The sequence below is a fragment of the Lepisosteus oculatus genome, chromosome 7 (assembly GCF_040954835.1).
Source record: "Lepisosteus oculatus isolate fLepOcu1 chromosome 7, fLepOcu1.hap2, whole genome shotgun sequence".
Classification (NCBI taxonomy): Eukaryota; Metazoa; Chordata; class Actinopteri; order Semionotiformes; family Lepisosteidae; genus Lepisosteus; species Lepisosteus oculatus.
Genome location: NC_090702.1, coordinates 22,916,875 through 22,935,336, shown reverse-complemented (window position 1 = coordinate 22,935,336; position 18,462 = coordinate 22,916,875). Strand labels below are relative to the sequence as shown.

The 18,462-nt window shown below is 35.9% G+C and overlaps 1 protein-coding gene across 1 annotated transcript in view; it reads right to left on the bottom strand.

Annotated features, from left to right (window-relative positions):
- The window catches only part of ptprr (protein tyrosine phosphatase receptor type R), a 93,181-nt gene extending 75,450 nt beyond the window's left edge, over positions 1-17,731 (bottom strand). The window contains exons 1-2 of the mRNA XM_015352905.2: positions 17,251-17,731; positions 10,785-11,086 (exon numbers count right to left, since the gene is read on the bottom strand). Of these exons, the coding sequence (XP_015208391.1) occupies positions 10,785-11,086; positions 17,251-17,311 (363 nt within the window). The 5' untranslated portion in view covers positions 17,312-17,731. The remainder of the gene's footprint in view (positions 1-10,784; positions 11,087-17,250) is intronic.
- Positions 17,732-18,462: the final 731 nt, after the last annotated feature.

The following is an 18,462-nucleotide window of genomic DNA, read 5'->3' as shown; positions in this document are numbered from 1 at the left end:
GGCAGCTACAAAGATAACACCATGCTCTTTATGTCGTGATGATTTATGTTGGCACACCAGAGCAGCTTGCTTGCTGAAAATGCTGCCAGAACCATCTTCATTTTCAGAATTGTCTGTGCTCTATGATGTTTACATACGCAGTCATTTCTCACTGAAATAACAGTGCTCTGTTTTGGTACGGATAATGGAGCTAGCAGTCTGACAGGCAGGCACTAAAGCAGTGCCTCTGAGCAGCTGCCTGAATGTACGCTCAACTTTCACTGTCGGCAGGAGAGTGTCTTGACTTTTCCTGTCATGTATTATTGATGTAACCTTACATTCGCCTTATCACTAAAAATAATACACAGAAACACCACGTCGAACCCTGCACGGGGATCTCTTTTGCATAGCTCATGGTAACTCTTCTCCCTTCCCAACAAATGTGTCACGGTAAGAGAAAGCTGAAAACACAGGGGAAAAAAAAACACAGCAGACATCTAACACTTCATTTTAAATGAACGAAGCAAGAAAAGAGAAATGCGATTTAAGCACTGGCTTTATACCAACGTCAGAAACAAAAGGCTAGATTTCTAATAATCTGGAACCCTAACAGAAAACACGTTTAATAAAACAATCTGCATATCAAGGTCAAAATAGCTAATTTTCTCATTTTTGTTTTCTCATTTTTTATAGCCACTGGCTATCTAATGAACACGTCAAGCAATCAATCATAGAAAAATTGTTGTTTTTTTAGCAAAAACACCACCATCACAAAAACAATCCCATCAAAGTTGCTGCAAATAAAGCAGAATTAACATGAGAATAATGCCTTTTGAAGAAATGAATGCATTTCATTCAATCACATTGAAGTGATCAATTACTTCCAGTTCATTAAGACTTAATGAATTCCGCTTTCTGTAAGACACACCAGTTTAAAACATTTCATTGAGCAGGAAATAAGCAGGGGAGGGGAAACCAGCTCCCCAAATAACAGCTATCAAAGGGAACACTTTGATGAATGTTTTAACATAGTGGCAAATATTAGTTGTTGTCCTTGGGTATTATTAGTTTTTGCAATAAACAAAGAGATATGCATAAATTAATACTTAGAGCAATCACAAAAGCAGAAAAGTGTCAGTACAATTCCTAGAAAAATAACAGCACCAAACAGCCAGAAAGGAAAAAAGAAACACAAAGGCTATCTATACATGGAATATACTGTATGTGTATAATCTTTTCACTTCTTCTTGTAATGAGACAAACCCTTTTCTTTTGGCTCTGCATACAGGGAAATAGTGATTTCAGTCTGTGTAGCTTCAGCACCTGAAGGAAAATTGTCCATCATATTAGTTTCCAAAAGAAGACAACTTTCTTTGCTTTACATATTCCAGCACAATCTGAGGTGTATAAACTGCCAGAGAAATGTCAAAATAGAAACATTTGTTCGCACTTGCATTAACTGCAAAGGATTGTAGCTTTCAGACAAAAACACTTCAAAATAACCTTTACCTCTAGACTAGAGCAAATGCTAAACCCTTAAATATCTGTTCTGCTCTGTGCAATGTTGTAACAATGTTCTGAGATTATTTTCCCAGGATAATCTAAATGAGTCTCTGTATGTCTGAGAGTGCTAAAAGTAATTTACTAACACAGAATAAATGCAGTATTTCCAATAACAATATACCTACTGTATATACTGCCTGAGTCTTGAAATATTTCATATTAAAAACAAAAAATTACATATAAGCCAGAAAGATGTATTAAGACAAAAGTAACTATACAGTGATTATAACGTCACCCTGCTTTGACACATCAAATTAAAATAAATAATGTTCGTTTTTTGTTCAAATGGTAATTTGATTCCACTTCCTGTGCACTGTATCAGCATGTCAATAAAAATGTTTTTCTATACCAAGGACGTAGTTGTTCAAAAATGCTTTTCACTGAGATATAAACATGGTAAGTACACTGAAAATAGAACAGGATAATACCAGGAAATTCCAGAGGCTAGCAAGAATGCAAATCCCTTTGGACATACAGTAGAACAATGAAATTTGCACGGATGATATTTTCATCCAAACAGTAATACTTTTTTCTGTTGCACAGGGCATGACAGACAATTAAACAAGCAACAAGCCCCAGAGATGTCTGGGGCATCATTTACTTTTGCATTCCAGAATTCACTGTCACTTTAATATGGCATGTACAGTACAGTACAGAAAGTGTTGTTCCAGTTAACACACAGGACTATCTACAGTAGTTAGTTCTATTAGGGCTTAAGAGAAAAAAAGTATAGCAAAATTAAACAAACAGCAAGTTGGGTACATTTCACATGCTTGGAATCTGACTGGCAAGTTTTGCATTTGAACAGGGTACAATGTAAACCAAAAGATACCTCAAGACAACACACCAACACATCACAATCATTCCTTTTTCATAGGAGTTGTGTCCCAGAGGGCTCTGTAGATATCCCAAACCTCCAAAGACAGTTATAAAAACTACTGACAATTTAGATTTAATCTAAAAGATTTTATTAATATCAGTAACCATCTCCTGTGCCTCCCTTTCCCTGTGTCTTTCTTGTACCATACATGGCCGGCCAGCTCACAGTTACAGCGAATGTTTGATAGCAAACCCTGTGATTTACACTCTGCCAGCAAAGATTCCCTGGAAATGTAGCATTTAATTTCACAGGAATCCTGCCTGCAGTATGAACACATACAGTACGTAAAGGTCTTTCCTGGAACAGGATTGTCCCTGTTTTTCGAAAGCATGAAAGGAGAGACACCTGGTGGCTGAATAAATCATCAGCAAAATCTATATTCCAGAATATTCGGCAGGTCCTACTGCCAAGATATTTCTGATTCATGGATTCATGATTCATGTTGTTATTTAATATGCCAGGGATTAGCACCCTAATATGCTAATAACCTGAAATACATTCTCTCTTTAACTCTTTTTCTCTCAAAATTCTCTATAAACCCAAGCTGCTCCTGACATCCAGGGTTAAAACACGATTTCCAAAAATGGAACAGTGCGTCATAATCTTACTCTCCTTTACAATAGTGCACTTAAGCAAGGGTCTCGAATGCTGATTTGAGCTAGTCCACTTACACTCAACTGGGCAAATTTGGAGTGAATAAAAGTGTTCAGCTCATTGTGCCCTTCCCTGTAAGGTCCAACTGAGAACCAGACAACACCCACAGAACTAATTCATTTGACATACTATTATATATATATACAGTATAGGGCCTTATACTGTACTGTACTGTAACTTGGCTTTAATTCACCTTGCATGAGAGGATGATTTCCTGACAATTAGGACAAGTTAGTCAGAATCCTAATACTGGGCATTGTGTTTCTGCAAGGCCTGTCTCAATAGCAAAGTAAAAAACTCAGTATTTATACCTCAGTGAGGGCAAGTGATTCATTTGAGTTGGACTTCTGTCCTCCTCCTAACTTTCATGATTAACTTTATGTGTTTTGGTTACAATCCATTTGTAGGAAGATTTGAAAGTACAAGGAAGAAAAACTGTTGTAAGAATAAGAGTCAATGTACTGTACTGTAATTTGGACTGAGAAACCTCACTGCTTTTGTTGGTTATTGACCATGCTGGCAATTGACATTGGAACACTGACAGCATGTCCTTACAACTGTAAACATCCATTCCAGTGATGAAAAGTCAATTCACTCGAGATTTATGAAGTGCCCCAAGGACCAACACAGCTCATAAAGCTGCTCTTGGAAATGGATGTCTTACTATGGGCTTAAAGAAACACTATAAAAATTGAAAGAGAGTACTCCAGAGTAACTCACCCACATCCCCCACACACTTCATCTCCACCGCTATCATCATTACCTCCTTTAACGGCCCTTGGTTCTGCTGTTCTGTTCCTTCAAAGGCCTGCAAGTAGAGGCATTAAAGGGCGCCGAGTGAGTCCCCAGGCCACTCCTGGTGCCTTCATTCACACACCACTCAGCTTCCATTAGTTAATATGCAGCTGAGGCAGCTTCCCTGTGGGGATTGGTCACGTGGTTGGTCCACACAGAGCAGAGGCTGAGAAATGATTTATTACACCTCAGGGTGTGTGCCAAGAAGCCGAATATTTACAGTTGACTCGTTGGACAGAAAACTGTTACTCTGAGACTCCTTGGTGACCCTTTCACTAGATTAGAGCTACGAGCGGCAGGGGTAACATCCTTGACATTTTCTTGCCATTACCACGGCTTGGGTTCTATCAGTAAGAAAGGAAATAAAGATACAGTACAATAATGAGCCGAAACAATCCAGGTAAATTTGGTACAGAGTATTTATACTATCTGAAGACATGCATACAAATGGTAGAAAATCGTAGGATCAAAAAGGCATTTGTAACATTTTTTTTATAATGTGAACAGCTATGAAGTTAACTTAAACAGCTTTGGTTTAGCGTTATGGAAAACAGTGGTATGTTTTATACTCTAGAAATCTCTGCTTGAACTGTAACAGCTATAACAAAATTTACTAGGTTATATGGCATTATGTTAATCATTTGCATTGCAATTTCCATATGATTCTGCAGCATCTGCTTTTACTACACTTTTGCTTTACTGAAGAATACAGCAGACGATTATGTCATGAAAGACCAAAACCAAACCAACAAGAGGACAAAAATGAGTCCTTGTCTTAGGGCATTTTAAAGTACAGCCATGTTAAATCTCTCTGGTCTAGAGCAAAGATATTCACTACCAGTCCACCAGGTTTTATAGATAATTTACAATCCTCATAATTAAAGACCTGGAAGTTATGGCAATAATAACAAATTTGTGAATATTTTATTTAAATCAAGGCATTAAGAGTCCTGGTGCTGTTAAGCCAATAATGAGCTAACTTAATGCAGGATGTTAAGAACTACAGACACACTGGCCTGCCAGGACCAGGACTACCCTTTCCTGGTCTAGAGCAAAGAGGATGGAGAGGAAATTTGATCCATGTACAGTATATCAGATTATAAGGGGTATAGTGAGGACCAACCAATTCTGCACTCAGTAATGAAGCAAGGACACTCAGTCACAATCACAGTTTAAAAGGCTGTTCATTTGGGATAGAGAATAGGAAACCCTTCTTTACACAAAGAATTGAGAGTCTGGAACAGGCTTCCCAGACAGGTGGATGAGACTCTGAGCTCCTTCAAGAAATGGCTGGACAAAATTCTTTTTGATTAACTTCGCTACAAAGACAACAAACAAGCAATATGTACCAATTGTCCCTTTTCTCATTCCCAAAGGTTCTTAAATTCTTATAAAGGGAGCTGCTGTTAAGGATTTTTTTATTTGGTATTATCTACATAACCTAGCTCTCATTAAGAGGATACTTAAAGATTATTAGAATCTTAGTATTGCTTCTGGTACTGTTTTGCTTGGGAATCATGATTATGTAAAGATATGATCTTTTTTAATTCTTTCATTCATTTATTCCAATTGTTTTATTCAGCGAATAGAAATTATGAGAAGGCAATTTCACATAATGGTAAAGACATGATACATTCAAAACAAAAATGGGATGTAGGCTTATCAAAATTCAGCACATTTGCCAAGATTTGACTATACAGTATTTTCTTTTGCTCTTCCACTTCTTCATTTAAGATTTATTTTCTGTACCCTTCATATTACAGACAGTTGGTCTCGCTACTGAATAAATTATAAACATGTAGATGGGAAGCAGAGATTCTCAATAACAATGCTGCATTACCTACGACTAGGCAGAGCTATTCCTGTATCAAGTCACCAATCCATTAGTAAAGCTTCACAGAATCCACTACACCAGGGACACATTTTCTAAAGCTCTTGACAATTCTAGCCACCATATCTGAAATGTAACCTCAAAGACTAGCTGCACTTGTGTGTGGAAAAAGTGAAAAAAACACCCCCTCAACTCAATAGCCTTAACCCTGATGTACAATTCCCAGCACGGACGCATTCTTTTGCTCATGGTTTAAAAACTCCAGCCTCATGATTGCGGAAAAAAATAAACTGTAGTTATACATTTCAACTTGACATGCTATAGAATTTTCAACTCTTTCATTTGTAATACTTTATCACAGTCATAGTGTTACTAAAGGATTTAAAATTGTGATTGGCTTAACTGGAAGATGGGTACGGGTGGGAGGGAATTATGGGGAATTTCCGGCTTTCATAAATAAATATTTGTATTTGGAGCTTTTTTGAAACATCTAGTCACAGGTCTGTGACTCAATTTATAGAATACAGCTGGGATCAGGAAATGCAGGCCTCTGAGCGCTGTCCAGGGTACTGTACTCAGCTGACAATCATGGACTAAATTTTAACTCCATCTCTTTCAGCAACCTACTGTACAGTATAAGCCTATCACTGTAAAGATAACAGGGTGTTCATCTAACTTACCTTAAGAAATAGCTCCAGGGTGTCAATGGCAAACATGACAAAAAAAATCTAACAAACACAAGCACAGTTATGCAAAAATAAGAAAACAAAGAATTGCTATTACCTAATGATTTAGCTGAGCTGAGCTGAGCTGTATACACAGCATATTAAATCACAAGAGGCTAAACAGATACTTTTTCTACTGACAAAACAAGATAAAGGAATAAAAGGTAATGGCAGCAAGTTGTGAGGCTAATGTGCCTTTTAATACTGTACTAGACAATTTCAGTTTTATTTTTAATTATTTCCATACTGTGACAAAAGGACATTAAGTCAAATAAAACACATTGTCTTCCCAACCACATATTGAAAGAACTGGGATTCACTCGTTTGCTAAGACTCAATATTGTTTGTTTTTTTAAAATGTATGTAACTTTCTATCATAATTTTCCCTCACATTTATTATATCATTATATAGGGTATAACTTGTACTGTATATATCTCTATCTTCTGCAGATGTGAATTTCGTTATATTTAATCAGCATACATTTTACTTTTCAGGATGAAAGGAAAAGATCAATTCATGCATATTTTGTTCCTTTCACTGAAGAAAAATATAAATAAAAGAAATAAATTAGGGGTAAAGTTCCAATATACATTGAAATAAAACACAATCTACCCTCTACTGTCAATCTCCCCTGTATATTGTACAAACTGCTTTAATAACTAGTATGAAGGGGATATGACAGCAGCAAAGAATACAAATTCAAGTCTCAATCAATCACTTTTAATATTTGCTTATTTCCTGAGGAAACATTAGTTTCTTAAAATAAACACAACAAAATAGCCACTATGTCTGAAATCACCTCTCACAAAAAATCCTTTAAAAAGCTTTTTAAATATCAAACACTTCAAATATTGTTTTCTTACAACTACTGAAGAAGAGCATCTTTACAACTGAAGTTCAGGATATACTGTACTATAGTTAACATTATAACTAACTAACTTAGAAAACATACTGTAGGTCTCATTTGTTATATAGTTCTTTTGAACAAGCAATACCAGCAAATTGATATAAATTCAGAATATTATATGGTAAATTTAGATTTTCAGAAGTGTGATAAAAATTCTCATTAAAGATTAATTCTAAAAATACAAGTGGCAAGTATTCAGGGAAACACATTTTCTTGGATTAAGAGTCTGTTGAAATATTGACTTAATGAGTGGAATACCACAGGGAGCTTTATTCGGATTAATGCTCTTCCTGATTTATTTAAAATATCTTCATTTGGTAAAATGATTAAGCTAGTCATATTTGCACAATGCCAAATTAAGAGAATTAGCAAACATTGTAGAAGGTGGAAATTCAAAAACATTTAGACATACTTCATATGTGGGATCTTAACATTGTTTAAATTACATTGTTTCTTGTAGACAAATGCAGAATGTTTAATAAGCAGGTAATAAAACACAAACATGATCAATATGGGAAACACTGAACATGAAATATAAATGTTTTCCAGAAAAGATAAAGACATGTTTAAGCATTTATGTTATCCATTTTAAATAATGTGAGTTCCAAATGAAGAATTTAAATCAATGAATGCTATTTTAAAACTGTAACTGTAATGTGTTAGTAAAACTTCATTTAAGTTACTATGCAGAAAAAAAATGTTGCTGCTCTGGAATCAGTCTATAGAAGAGCAACCATGTACAGCATATTACCAGACTCAAAGGAATGTCCTACACTGACAGACTAGAACAGGATGAGAGGACACGATTCAAGTATTCAGAACCTTCCAAGGCACTGAAACAGTCAATTCAGTGGACTTTTTCAAAATCAATGACGAAACACAAACCACAGGACTTGACAGAAAACGAGGGGTTGTGTTTCTGAAACTGAGAATACCGTACCTACCGTATTTACTGAAAGGGTTGTTGGAGTATGGAACATGATACACAGCCATTATTTTCAGTTTCTAAAACATTGCTTCTCTCAAGAAGATGAAATAACATTGGACAAATTACAGTAGCTTCTACCAATCAAAAGAGGTAGATGGGCCTGCCCAACAACTAATTTGCAAACATTCTTACAGTATATTCTCATGATCCCTGAACTGAAGCAGTGCTTTATGTACTGTATATCTTTTTAAAAAATTGTTTCCTAATAATAACAACACAACCTAAATGCAAAACGCAACATTAAACACATAACATAAAATTATACATTAAAACCCCATAGAAAAGTATTGTATTCCTAGCCAACACAGACATTTTTCATCACCAAGATTCTGGATTTGTCCAAATTATTTTGGAAGAGTTCTTGTATGAAAGAGTTAGTCATTGTAGGTATAACAAAGCCCTAAAAACCAGCGAAAGGACAACACGTGTACCTTAACTGGGGCCTTGTTAAAGTAATTTGAAAGATTAAAACACAGAATACAGAAATGTCATAGAAATATAAAGTGAATAACGTATAGCAGTAAAGAAAAGATTAAATGTCTATCCCTCAGAAACTCTCCCGGTGATATTTTATAATGATTATTTTCATTATCTGCTGCATTCTAGATGCTTTTTAGCTGTTTTAGTACCAGGGTAGAAGGCGCGAAACACTATACAATCAGATGAAATCTATCAATATTGTAATGGCCAAACTATTGTAGTCTTGGATTTTGGATTAGTTCCAGATGGACATTTACCTCAGTGATAATAATCTACCTCCCCTGACCTTGAAAGGATGAACAAAGCAGGGGAAAACAAGGTATTAGCCGGCACTATCACATCAACAGGGTCTGGACAAATCTACAAACTCAGACTTTCATTAGACTCTATCTTTAGACTTTGGTAATTTAATTTGCCAATGCAATTTGATAGAAAGAAGCATGTTAATGTTTCTGCCGCTCCTTTCCTAAACCACAGCCAATAAACCTGTTGTAATAAAAGTGTGTCTAAAAGCTTTGTTCCTGGGCTGACGACACTGACATCATTTCTATGGATTTATTGCTCCTGTAATATATGGGTCGCCACTGATATTAATAGGTATCATTTCCATAGAAAACCTAATGTATGGTATGGATGCACTTTTCATCTAGACATTTAGCATACAGTACTGTACATACAAGTTAACTTCTATTGTTGATAATGAACAAGGAACACAAAGGCACCCATCAGTTTCTGTGATGTAAAATAATCAATTCTTTCATGAATGTACCATCATCACTGTGGATATGTTAACTGTCTCAATACAAACATGGATCTACTCGTGCTACAGTGAATATCAAATAGGTTGACTTGAATACTCTGAGACACTACATTAATTGAAACTGATTTTGTAGGCAATCACCAAATGAAAATACTGCATTATGTACTATGTACTAAAGTAAGTTCCCAATGTCGTCTGGGAAATCTGCTATCATTGCTTCATTTTTACAGCAATTCCTGTATTTAACAAAGCTTAAAGAACAGAATTTTCAGAATTTTAAAAAGAGCTCTACTACACCATTAACAGACTACATTTTACACCATTTAAATATTTCACTATTCCATGTTATTTTTTGCCCTTCTAACTAGAATAACTATATGTCTCATGGCAAATTAAAGGAGAGCTTTTAGAAGAAAGGGTCCAATGAATGGCTGATATGAAAAAGATTTCAATACAGTTAATACAAGACTATTGTTACCCGTACTTAAACTGGGCCCAATAATATTTGCTTCAGATGCCTCCCTGATTTTATTTGTAAGGCAAAAACATTCAGTGAATAATAAACTAATGTTCTTCCTGAGTGTCGAGACTCATTCTCCCTTGCTTCCCACCCCATCTTAACTACCCTCTTTTTTTCTCTCCCATGTTTTATTACCTGCTGGTTTCCCTCCCTCCCTGACCTCTGTAGAAGGCTCCACAGCCCAAACATTGTGTCCCTTTTCTTTTCCTTTCAGCATGGAATAAGCTTTTACCTGTTCCTGAACAATAAACTCATTCCCAATATGCAGCAGCTCCGGAATGTGATCCAAAATAAAACAAGTCTGAACATGATACAAATAAAAGAAAAAAGAAGGTGGCATACTGTATGTATCTGTTATTCACAGAATCATATTTAAGATCATTTTTTGTAAAAGTTAAGTGAAAGGGCAAACACAAGACCCGACGGGTCCTAGCAAAACCCATAAAATGAGGTGGTCAGGGTACCCCTACTGTACATTATTTGTCAAGAAATACAGAAAGAGTCGGAAGAGAGAAGTTGTCAGTTGAGAGAAGACCGGTACAATGATATCTGAACAGCTAGAACAGGAGTTCCACATCCTGGCCATGGTGGATGGCTCCAAACACTTTGCACTATGGTTATGCCAAACACATATATGTCAAACGCAGTATATGGGAATGTACTGTATAAGTAAAATGACTGTTAAAAATGGCAACACATACCACTGATACCAAGTCTCTGGCAGAAACAGGAGAATTCTCAACTTGCAGGTCATGGTCTGTCTGAGCCAGCAAGTTGATGCTTTGGTCATGGGTATCTTCAGGAAATCTGCATTTTACAATCATGGAGGGGTGGACTTTGCTTATCCTGGCATACGAAGGTGAATGGAAGATGTTTGTTTGCCTGTTCACGTCCTCCAAGTCTGTCTTCTTGGTGCCTTCGGCATGCTGATAAACTATGACGGGCCTCACGGGCTTGTGCTGATGTATCGTCAGGAAATGGTCATGATCTCCAGAAAAGCCGCCTGAAAAGAAAGAAAATTGAAATTTGTTGAAACGTGACTTAGATTTTTACATTTTGGGATACTGTATGTTAGGAGCCCTGGGTGATACCTGCATAGTTTGTATGCTCTCCTTATGATCTCTGCCCTGGAGGACACCCATGCAAACATGGGAGAACATACAAACTCCACAGAGATAGAACTGCAGGATCCTACTGTATCACCACAAGGCATGTATGCTAACCACTGGGCCACCATGCCACCTAGGATCAGTATCAAAAGATTAAAATTGTGAACATGTTCCAGACTTTTTCAATATTAAAAAAAATAAATAAACATCATCGTAGGCAATTAATTTCAGTAACAAAGTTGACTTTCTTCTGTAGGTTTGCTGGTAGTTAATCTCCAATATTGTCTTTCAGCTGCTTAGACCACTTGGCTTCTCTGGACTTTGATTTATTACACACTTTTTCAATTAATTTGCGCAGCCTCAGGAGAGAAACAGATTCCACATTGCAGTGTACCGTCTTTTTAACTCTGTAGACGGACCATATGGTGAGCTCTTAAAAACATGTTCTGGAGAGCAACAATGTGTGTGCAGGTTCGCATTGCCATCCTTAGGCTTGTGAAAAATCATGGTGTCAAATATACTATTCGAATTAAAGAAATGAACAAATGTGAAAAAGGTGCAGTGCTGTCCTTCTATACACATTGGTGCATTTTCAACAACGACTTAGTCAGAATCGCTGTGATTCGGAGTCTAACCTGGCAGAGCATGGGTACAACGCAGGATACACCCTGGATGGGTTGCCTGTCCATTGCAGGGGACACTCACTGTCATACATGGGTCAGTTCTAAGAAACCAATTAACATACAGCAGATAGCATGTTTGTAGGCTGTGAGAAGTAACCAGAGAACCCACTTAAAACCAACTGGCCATAACGAGAATATTAAGATGGACGTTTACTCTATTTATACCCAAAACAATTAATGTTGTTAATTTTTCATCACTCAGAAGCCTTCATCAGGGCATACACACTTGTATCATTACATCTAACCCATTAAGATATTCTGTATGTAGGGAACATTTAATCAATGCTAACCGCAGCACTGCCTTACTGCTTAAGACTACGTATTTTCCAAATTACGGTTTAGAAGTATATAAAGTATGTAGAGTATTAATAATGTAATCTCTAAACAAAAGCAAACCAGCCCATCTGGTTTATGTAAATGTTATCAATGTTTCTTTTCAATATACTGTATGTAGTATTTCCAAGTCTTGGATTGGAGGTAGTGTTATTTTTATATTCTTTGGAACAAATATTCCAAAGAAAAACATATGCATATCTTTAAGGCAAGAAAAGATTTAAAAGATAAATGTTCTGGATGAAAGAACTTTCATTGTGTAAGCGTGGAAAAATGTTCCATTCTTCACTTCAGAAGAACAACTACTGTACATGGTCAATAAATAAAACTGTATATTTTCTTACTCGCTGTCCTATGGTAATAAAACCTCTTTAATGGCATTTTAGGTCACTTTTATTGATTTTATAGACATTTGTTATCACATGTTAAATGGGTGCATTCCGCAAAGCTTAATATGTGAAGCTGTTGGAGCTTTATTAAAATATTGATATCTTCTCCTCTTATCCTTTTGAAGTAACATTTAAGAAATATCACAAACCAGACATCATCAGTGTCTTTTGCTCAGATCCACTAATAAAAACCTTTTTGTTTAATGCAAAGAGCTCTGCCTTTAGAAGCATTCTGTTTATCTGACCTCTTATCAGTTTCTGCAAAGAGCAGGGTGCCTTTGTAAACAAAACAAGATCTCTATGAGAGCTTTCTGTGGTATTTCTATTTAATTAACTCATTCATTTGGCCTACAGCCATGCAAGTCTTCCTTTGTATTGTGCACAGTAAAATAAAAGATTCAGAACTAGATCGTCACAGAACCATGTTTAAAAAAAATCCATTATCTGACTTCTAAGGTTACTTTCACAATACCAGTGTCAATCATGGAGACAGTACTATCAGAGCAAAAGAGACTGTCCATAACTATAAAGACATCATTCTTAAGTATGCCTTAAGACATGCCCCTTTACCCTAACATCAATGACAATGGAAATTTCTCAACACAGCTCAACTTACCTTCAAAAATGATTTAATTTACCTTCGCTTCATAGATTACAAATAATTGAGACAACCTAAAGGAAGATTACATTTTTTTTGCTTTAATTAATAATAATAAACTGCTTATTCAATATATACCCATTCCATTGATTTGTTTAATTCATAGGAATATGGCTAATCCACATTCCTCTTTAGGACTGTAGATATGGACAAGTCATCTAAACTTGTCTGGAATGTGCTATGCCATTCAACTATTGTTAATACCTTCATGGACTTTATTTTGGAAGATGTGAATCAAATATTATGCAGGTTATGGGACCACATTACAGTGTCACCTAACTCTCCAAACCAATTTTTTTTCTGCCAGAATTTACCCTTTGTGAAATCTCTATCCTTTTAAAAAATAGTTAATTTGTTGTCCCTTCCTTCATGTGTGGAGTAGGGTATCACAATGTACATCAAGGACTTAGAAATAGGGATGCCATATGATGCATAAAATGTCTTTTGAAAGTAATTTAACACATCACTGCTTCAAATATAAATAAAGATGCATGATATTATTTAGACAATACGATGCAGATAATCAAGTGTACTGTATGTACTTGCAGTATGTGTCTTGCTGCTCCCTGACAGGAAAGGATTACATGCTGACCTGTAATGAACACTGGTCTATACACATACTGTACATCCTAAAGAAAGGCTTTCTCAGATCCAGCTGATTTAAACACTATTATTACCTTTGCCTTGTCTTTTCTTTGTGTATCATGATCTGGTGAAACCAAAAGCAAACCCGTATTGATAAACATATTGTTCCCTGCTGCATTCTTTTTTTCAGAAATTGAGGAATTAACACTCTGGGAGACACTGCGACTGAATGAAGTTCGTTGGTTCTCCATGAAAACATAAATCAAGAGGGCATTAAAACACAACAGATGCTTTTTATTCTAACACTCATTTGTTGAGTTTTTAATGCCATCATTAAATTTTATAAGGTTGTAAGATTTTTCTAAGAGACCCTTGCTTTGCTTTTATTAAATGTTTGCTAAGACATTAATTTAAAGTATCACTGGTAGCAAAAGAAAGTACACTGTACGTAAAAGTATATTAAACTGGCAAGACATCATTTTGAGGACATACATATCTTGCACTAGCTAAGGTTAAAGACGAACGACTGATGAAAGTTAAGACCCAATTTTAGTTTAGAGTTTCTGCAGATTAAAGGAAAACTAGATGTAAATCCTTTCTGAAGTGAAAGTGAGGAAAACATGACTTCTGACAAGTCCTATTTTCATATACTGTATATAAAAAGTGGAAACATAGGGCCAATAAATACTGAGGTTAATTTGTTCTTGGAAATGTCCTAAAGATGAAATTACTGGCTCTGCAACATAATAGCTGCATTGTTGTTGTTGAGTGCCATCGAGTCAGTGTAAACTCATGGCGACCCCATGGATAGGTCCCCTGTCACTATCCATGGAGTCTTCATGGCAGGATACGGAAGTAGATTACCAGACATTTCTTCCACACAGATACCACCAACACCGCCACCCCCCATACTGCTGCTGCCCAGTATGGGTTATTAGAGAACCTTGCGCCCGACGCGGGACACGAACCCACTACCCTGAGATTCTGTCTCATGCTCTACTAACAGAGCTAGTCAGGGAACACAATAGCTGCCTTACCTTTTGCAAATTATGCAGTACAGATTAAATGCACCTACTCTATTAAAGAACCACAGTGAAGCAACAAAACAAAAGACAAGAAGCGCTTTCCAAAGGCACACATTTGTATTCTACATTCAGCATCTTGCATGGAAATAACAGCAAGTCCACATGACCTCTTGCCTGACACCCATGGGAGGGAGGTCAGACTCTGAAAACAAAACTTTTTTTTTTCTGTTGCTGACAATCAAACAACAGAATACACAATTGTCAAAACAGGCATGTTTGTGTCTTGGTAACAATCTAAGCAAAGTTTGCTTAGTAGTTTGTTTGGTCAGGCAGCTAAAAAAGAGGATTTGAGCTTTCAATGATGCAGCAATGAAAAGGCTTTCTTAAGAGTCACAATACCTCTGTGTATTATGGCTCTGTGAGCTGCATCATATGCAAAGCCCAGTCATAATGCAGAGAATGCAGACTCAGATGAGAACTTGAACCGAGATAATAAATTATTTTCAGGCAACTGTAGTTATATTGATGATCAATCCTGCAAAAACGTACAGATACGTTCAGATAGAAAATGTACAGATAGGAAGCAATAAACTGTAAGCATTTGGACACAGAACTATTTTTAAAAATGTGGCATTTCAATATTACAACATTTACTGTTTTAGTCATCCTTCCCTCCTATTCAAAGAAATAACAAGTGAAAAATACAAGTGAAAAAACAGTATACAAGGATACTTTCTGAGGGTATTTTACACATTTAATTTGAAACATTCCACATTTTACATAACTGCATTTAACAATCATGTCCACAAATTATTTTTCCATTAAGTATTTTAAATGTTTTGAGCTAATACTCATAGCTACATACATGCTACCTTTATATGGTTCTAGCCTAGAGAGTTTTCTAATCCACTCTAATCATTAACCCATTATAGATTAATCCATATTAATCTATAATAACTAGTTTCCAGACATCAAGGACTTATTTTAAACTCAAACTGTTGGGTATGTTTTATGCACAATGCTACTGTACATTCCCTCTAATTTTCCAATTTGCTTACTCTCATAAATGGTCGGATTTAGGAGAAGATCATAACCAAACATGTATGCCAACTGAAATAAAACTGTGACCTAAATATTAATATACTATGATATTAGAAATCCTGTTTGTGAGGATTATTTTACATAGGGATATAATATTACAACTGTGTACCATTTGTGAACAATATTATACTATTATACACTATTATAAAGAGGCTCAATGTAGATGTTTCCAATGTCACCAATTTCTGTTATTTTAATTATCATAGTGGTTTAACCTGATTTAGCTCCTACTATTTGTTTAAATATTTTAACGATTGAATGCTGTACAAAAAAGGAAAATGTTGCATTTTGTTTATTAAAAGCTGGGTTTGTTAACAGAAGGTACAGTATATCCTCATACATTTTAAGGACGGACTAGAATTAGTCCATGTTGATAACAGAAACGGGGCATGAATTACATTAAATACACAGCAATCTAGTCTAACGAGGTGTTTATTCTTCGATATCGATAATGTACCCTAGTATTTAATCCTGCTTTCGATAATATACATTGTACCTAGGTAATAAGTGCATGTTTTATTGATTTACTGATTGGTTGCCAGACCTACAAACACGGTACTTCTACTGAAATGACTGAATTGGAAACCTTTCTCCTTCTGAGGAAGCTGCTAAGCACGTTTTCTCCCCGGCGACAGTGCTGTGTACAGACGGTCGCTGGCCTTGGTTCTGAAATGCTCAACAGCCACGGACTTGAACCGGATTGGAAATAAGGATTTGATTGGCAACTGCAATCACCATTACTATTAATCAAAATACGCAAACTGTGGCTTCTTCCTGATGTGGCTTTAACACTGGGCGGGATATCCTTCATTTCGTCTCGAAATTACAAACCATATACTAAACCGTTAAAGCCAATTAAAATTAAAATAAATGAATGCAGACAGGTCGATTGATTCGCAATAAACAGATACACGAACACAGTTTCACACAAAACTTCAATTTCGTAAACCAGTTCCTAAAATGCAAAAGATCAAATTCACCGCCTCCGCGAATTCTGTATACCCTCAAAATGCGACAACAATCTGCAGGTATTTCAGCGCATGAATTGAAACTTTACTATTATTAATGCAAATGTTTTTCTATCAAGTAACACCTGCTTTAAATCACTGTTTTTTTTGCATTTGGTAAAACAACCAGTTTAAAATTGTGGTCGGAGATGAGATACCAATCAATAAGGTTGTACACACCACCTACTGTATATCCGAAATAAATGCCATATGCGAGCTCGCGGAAACACGATTAAATGTTTTACACCTTCGCGCGTTCTTAATTTTTAATACTTACCAACAGTCTTTAGTAGAAATAGCGCGTAAACAACAATCTGGAACTCGCTTCTTCCTTGCATATTTCTGAGCCGTTGAGTCGTCAAACGTTCACATTAAAAACAGCTTTCAGAATGGTTTACTTTTCCCAATTACAATAATACGGAATGGTACGATTGTAGTCCTACAGTAGGTACTCTCTAAAGAATTTTCCGGTGATCCTAGCGCAACAATATTTTGCAATGGCGATTCTGCTTTACATCAGTCATCTCAATTTACCGTAGCTGAGCTGGCGCAGTTACTTTGCGAGAGTAGCGGTGGAGAGCTGATGCATAATTAATATGGGTAGTCTTCCGATGACACCCATTCCAAGATTCCACCAAATTCAGCCTTCTTGGGGCTCGAGAGTGCAAACGTGTGATCTGTTCGTGTTGTCTCGTTTTCAGGAATGCAATTTACGTGTACCAACATCGTGAGATTTCACTGACCTATTACTAATAGTAGTTTCTCTTAAAGGGCAAAGAAATAAAAATATTGGCTCAGATTTCTTAAGACAAATATTTTTATTAAGAACTAAAACTCATCTTAAACTAATCGATTAAGTAAAATGCAGACAACTGGATATGTTTGTTAATTTTTGGTAGCATGTTTAATTATATGCTCGGTACTAAACGGCATTTTATGTGAAAGCTATCGCTATATTGAATTTGAAAAAATAATCATATTGCCTTACACCTTGAGCCTCCTGGTGGAGACTGGTTTGCTCTTTCAATAACCCTCTAAGGATTAGGCGGTTTTTGAAAATGGATGCTTAATAAATTATTAGCCGTGGATACGGTATAAAGTACTGTATAATTTATTGTATATACACCTATAAGACATGTATATAGATGTATATATCCAGTCCAAATATTCAGTTTCATTATACAGATGGATATTAATGGGTTTCATATTAAATAATGAAACAATACTAAATAATGAATGACATTTTAATATTGCTGGTAATGGGTAAAGTTGTTGCTAAAGTTACTCTAATGGTTTAGGCATGGTATTAGTATACTGTATTTTAATCAGCTGGATCACAGTGAACCAAGGCTGGCTTATGGTCAATAATCAATATTTATGCGATGGTCCTGATAACCATGTCATTAATGGCAAGACCGTTATTGAAAAGAATGAAATGGTGGTATTAGGTGAAAATGTTTTTTTGTTAATAATTCAGCCTTCCTGTGGA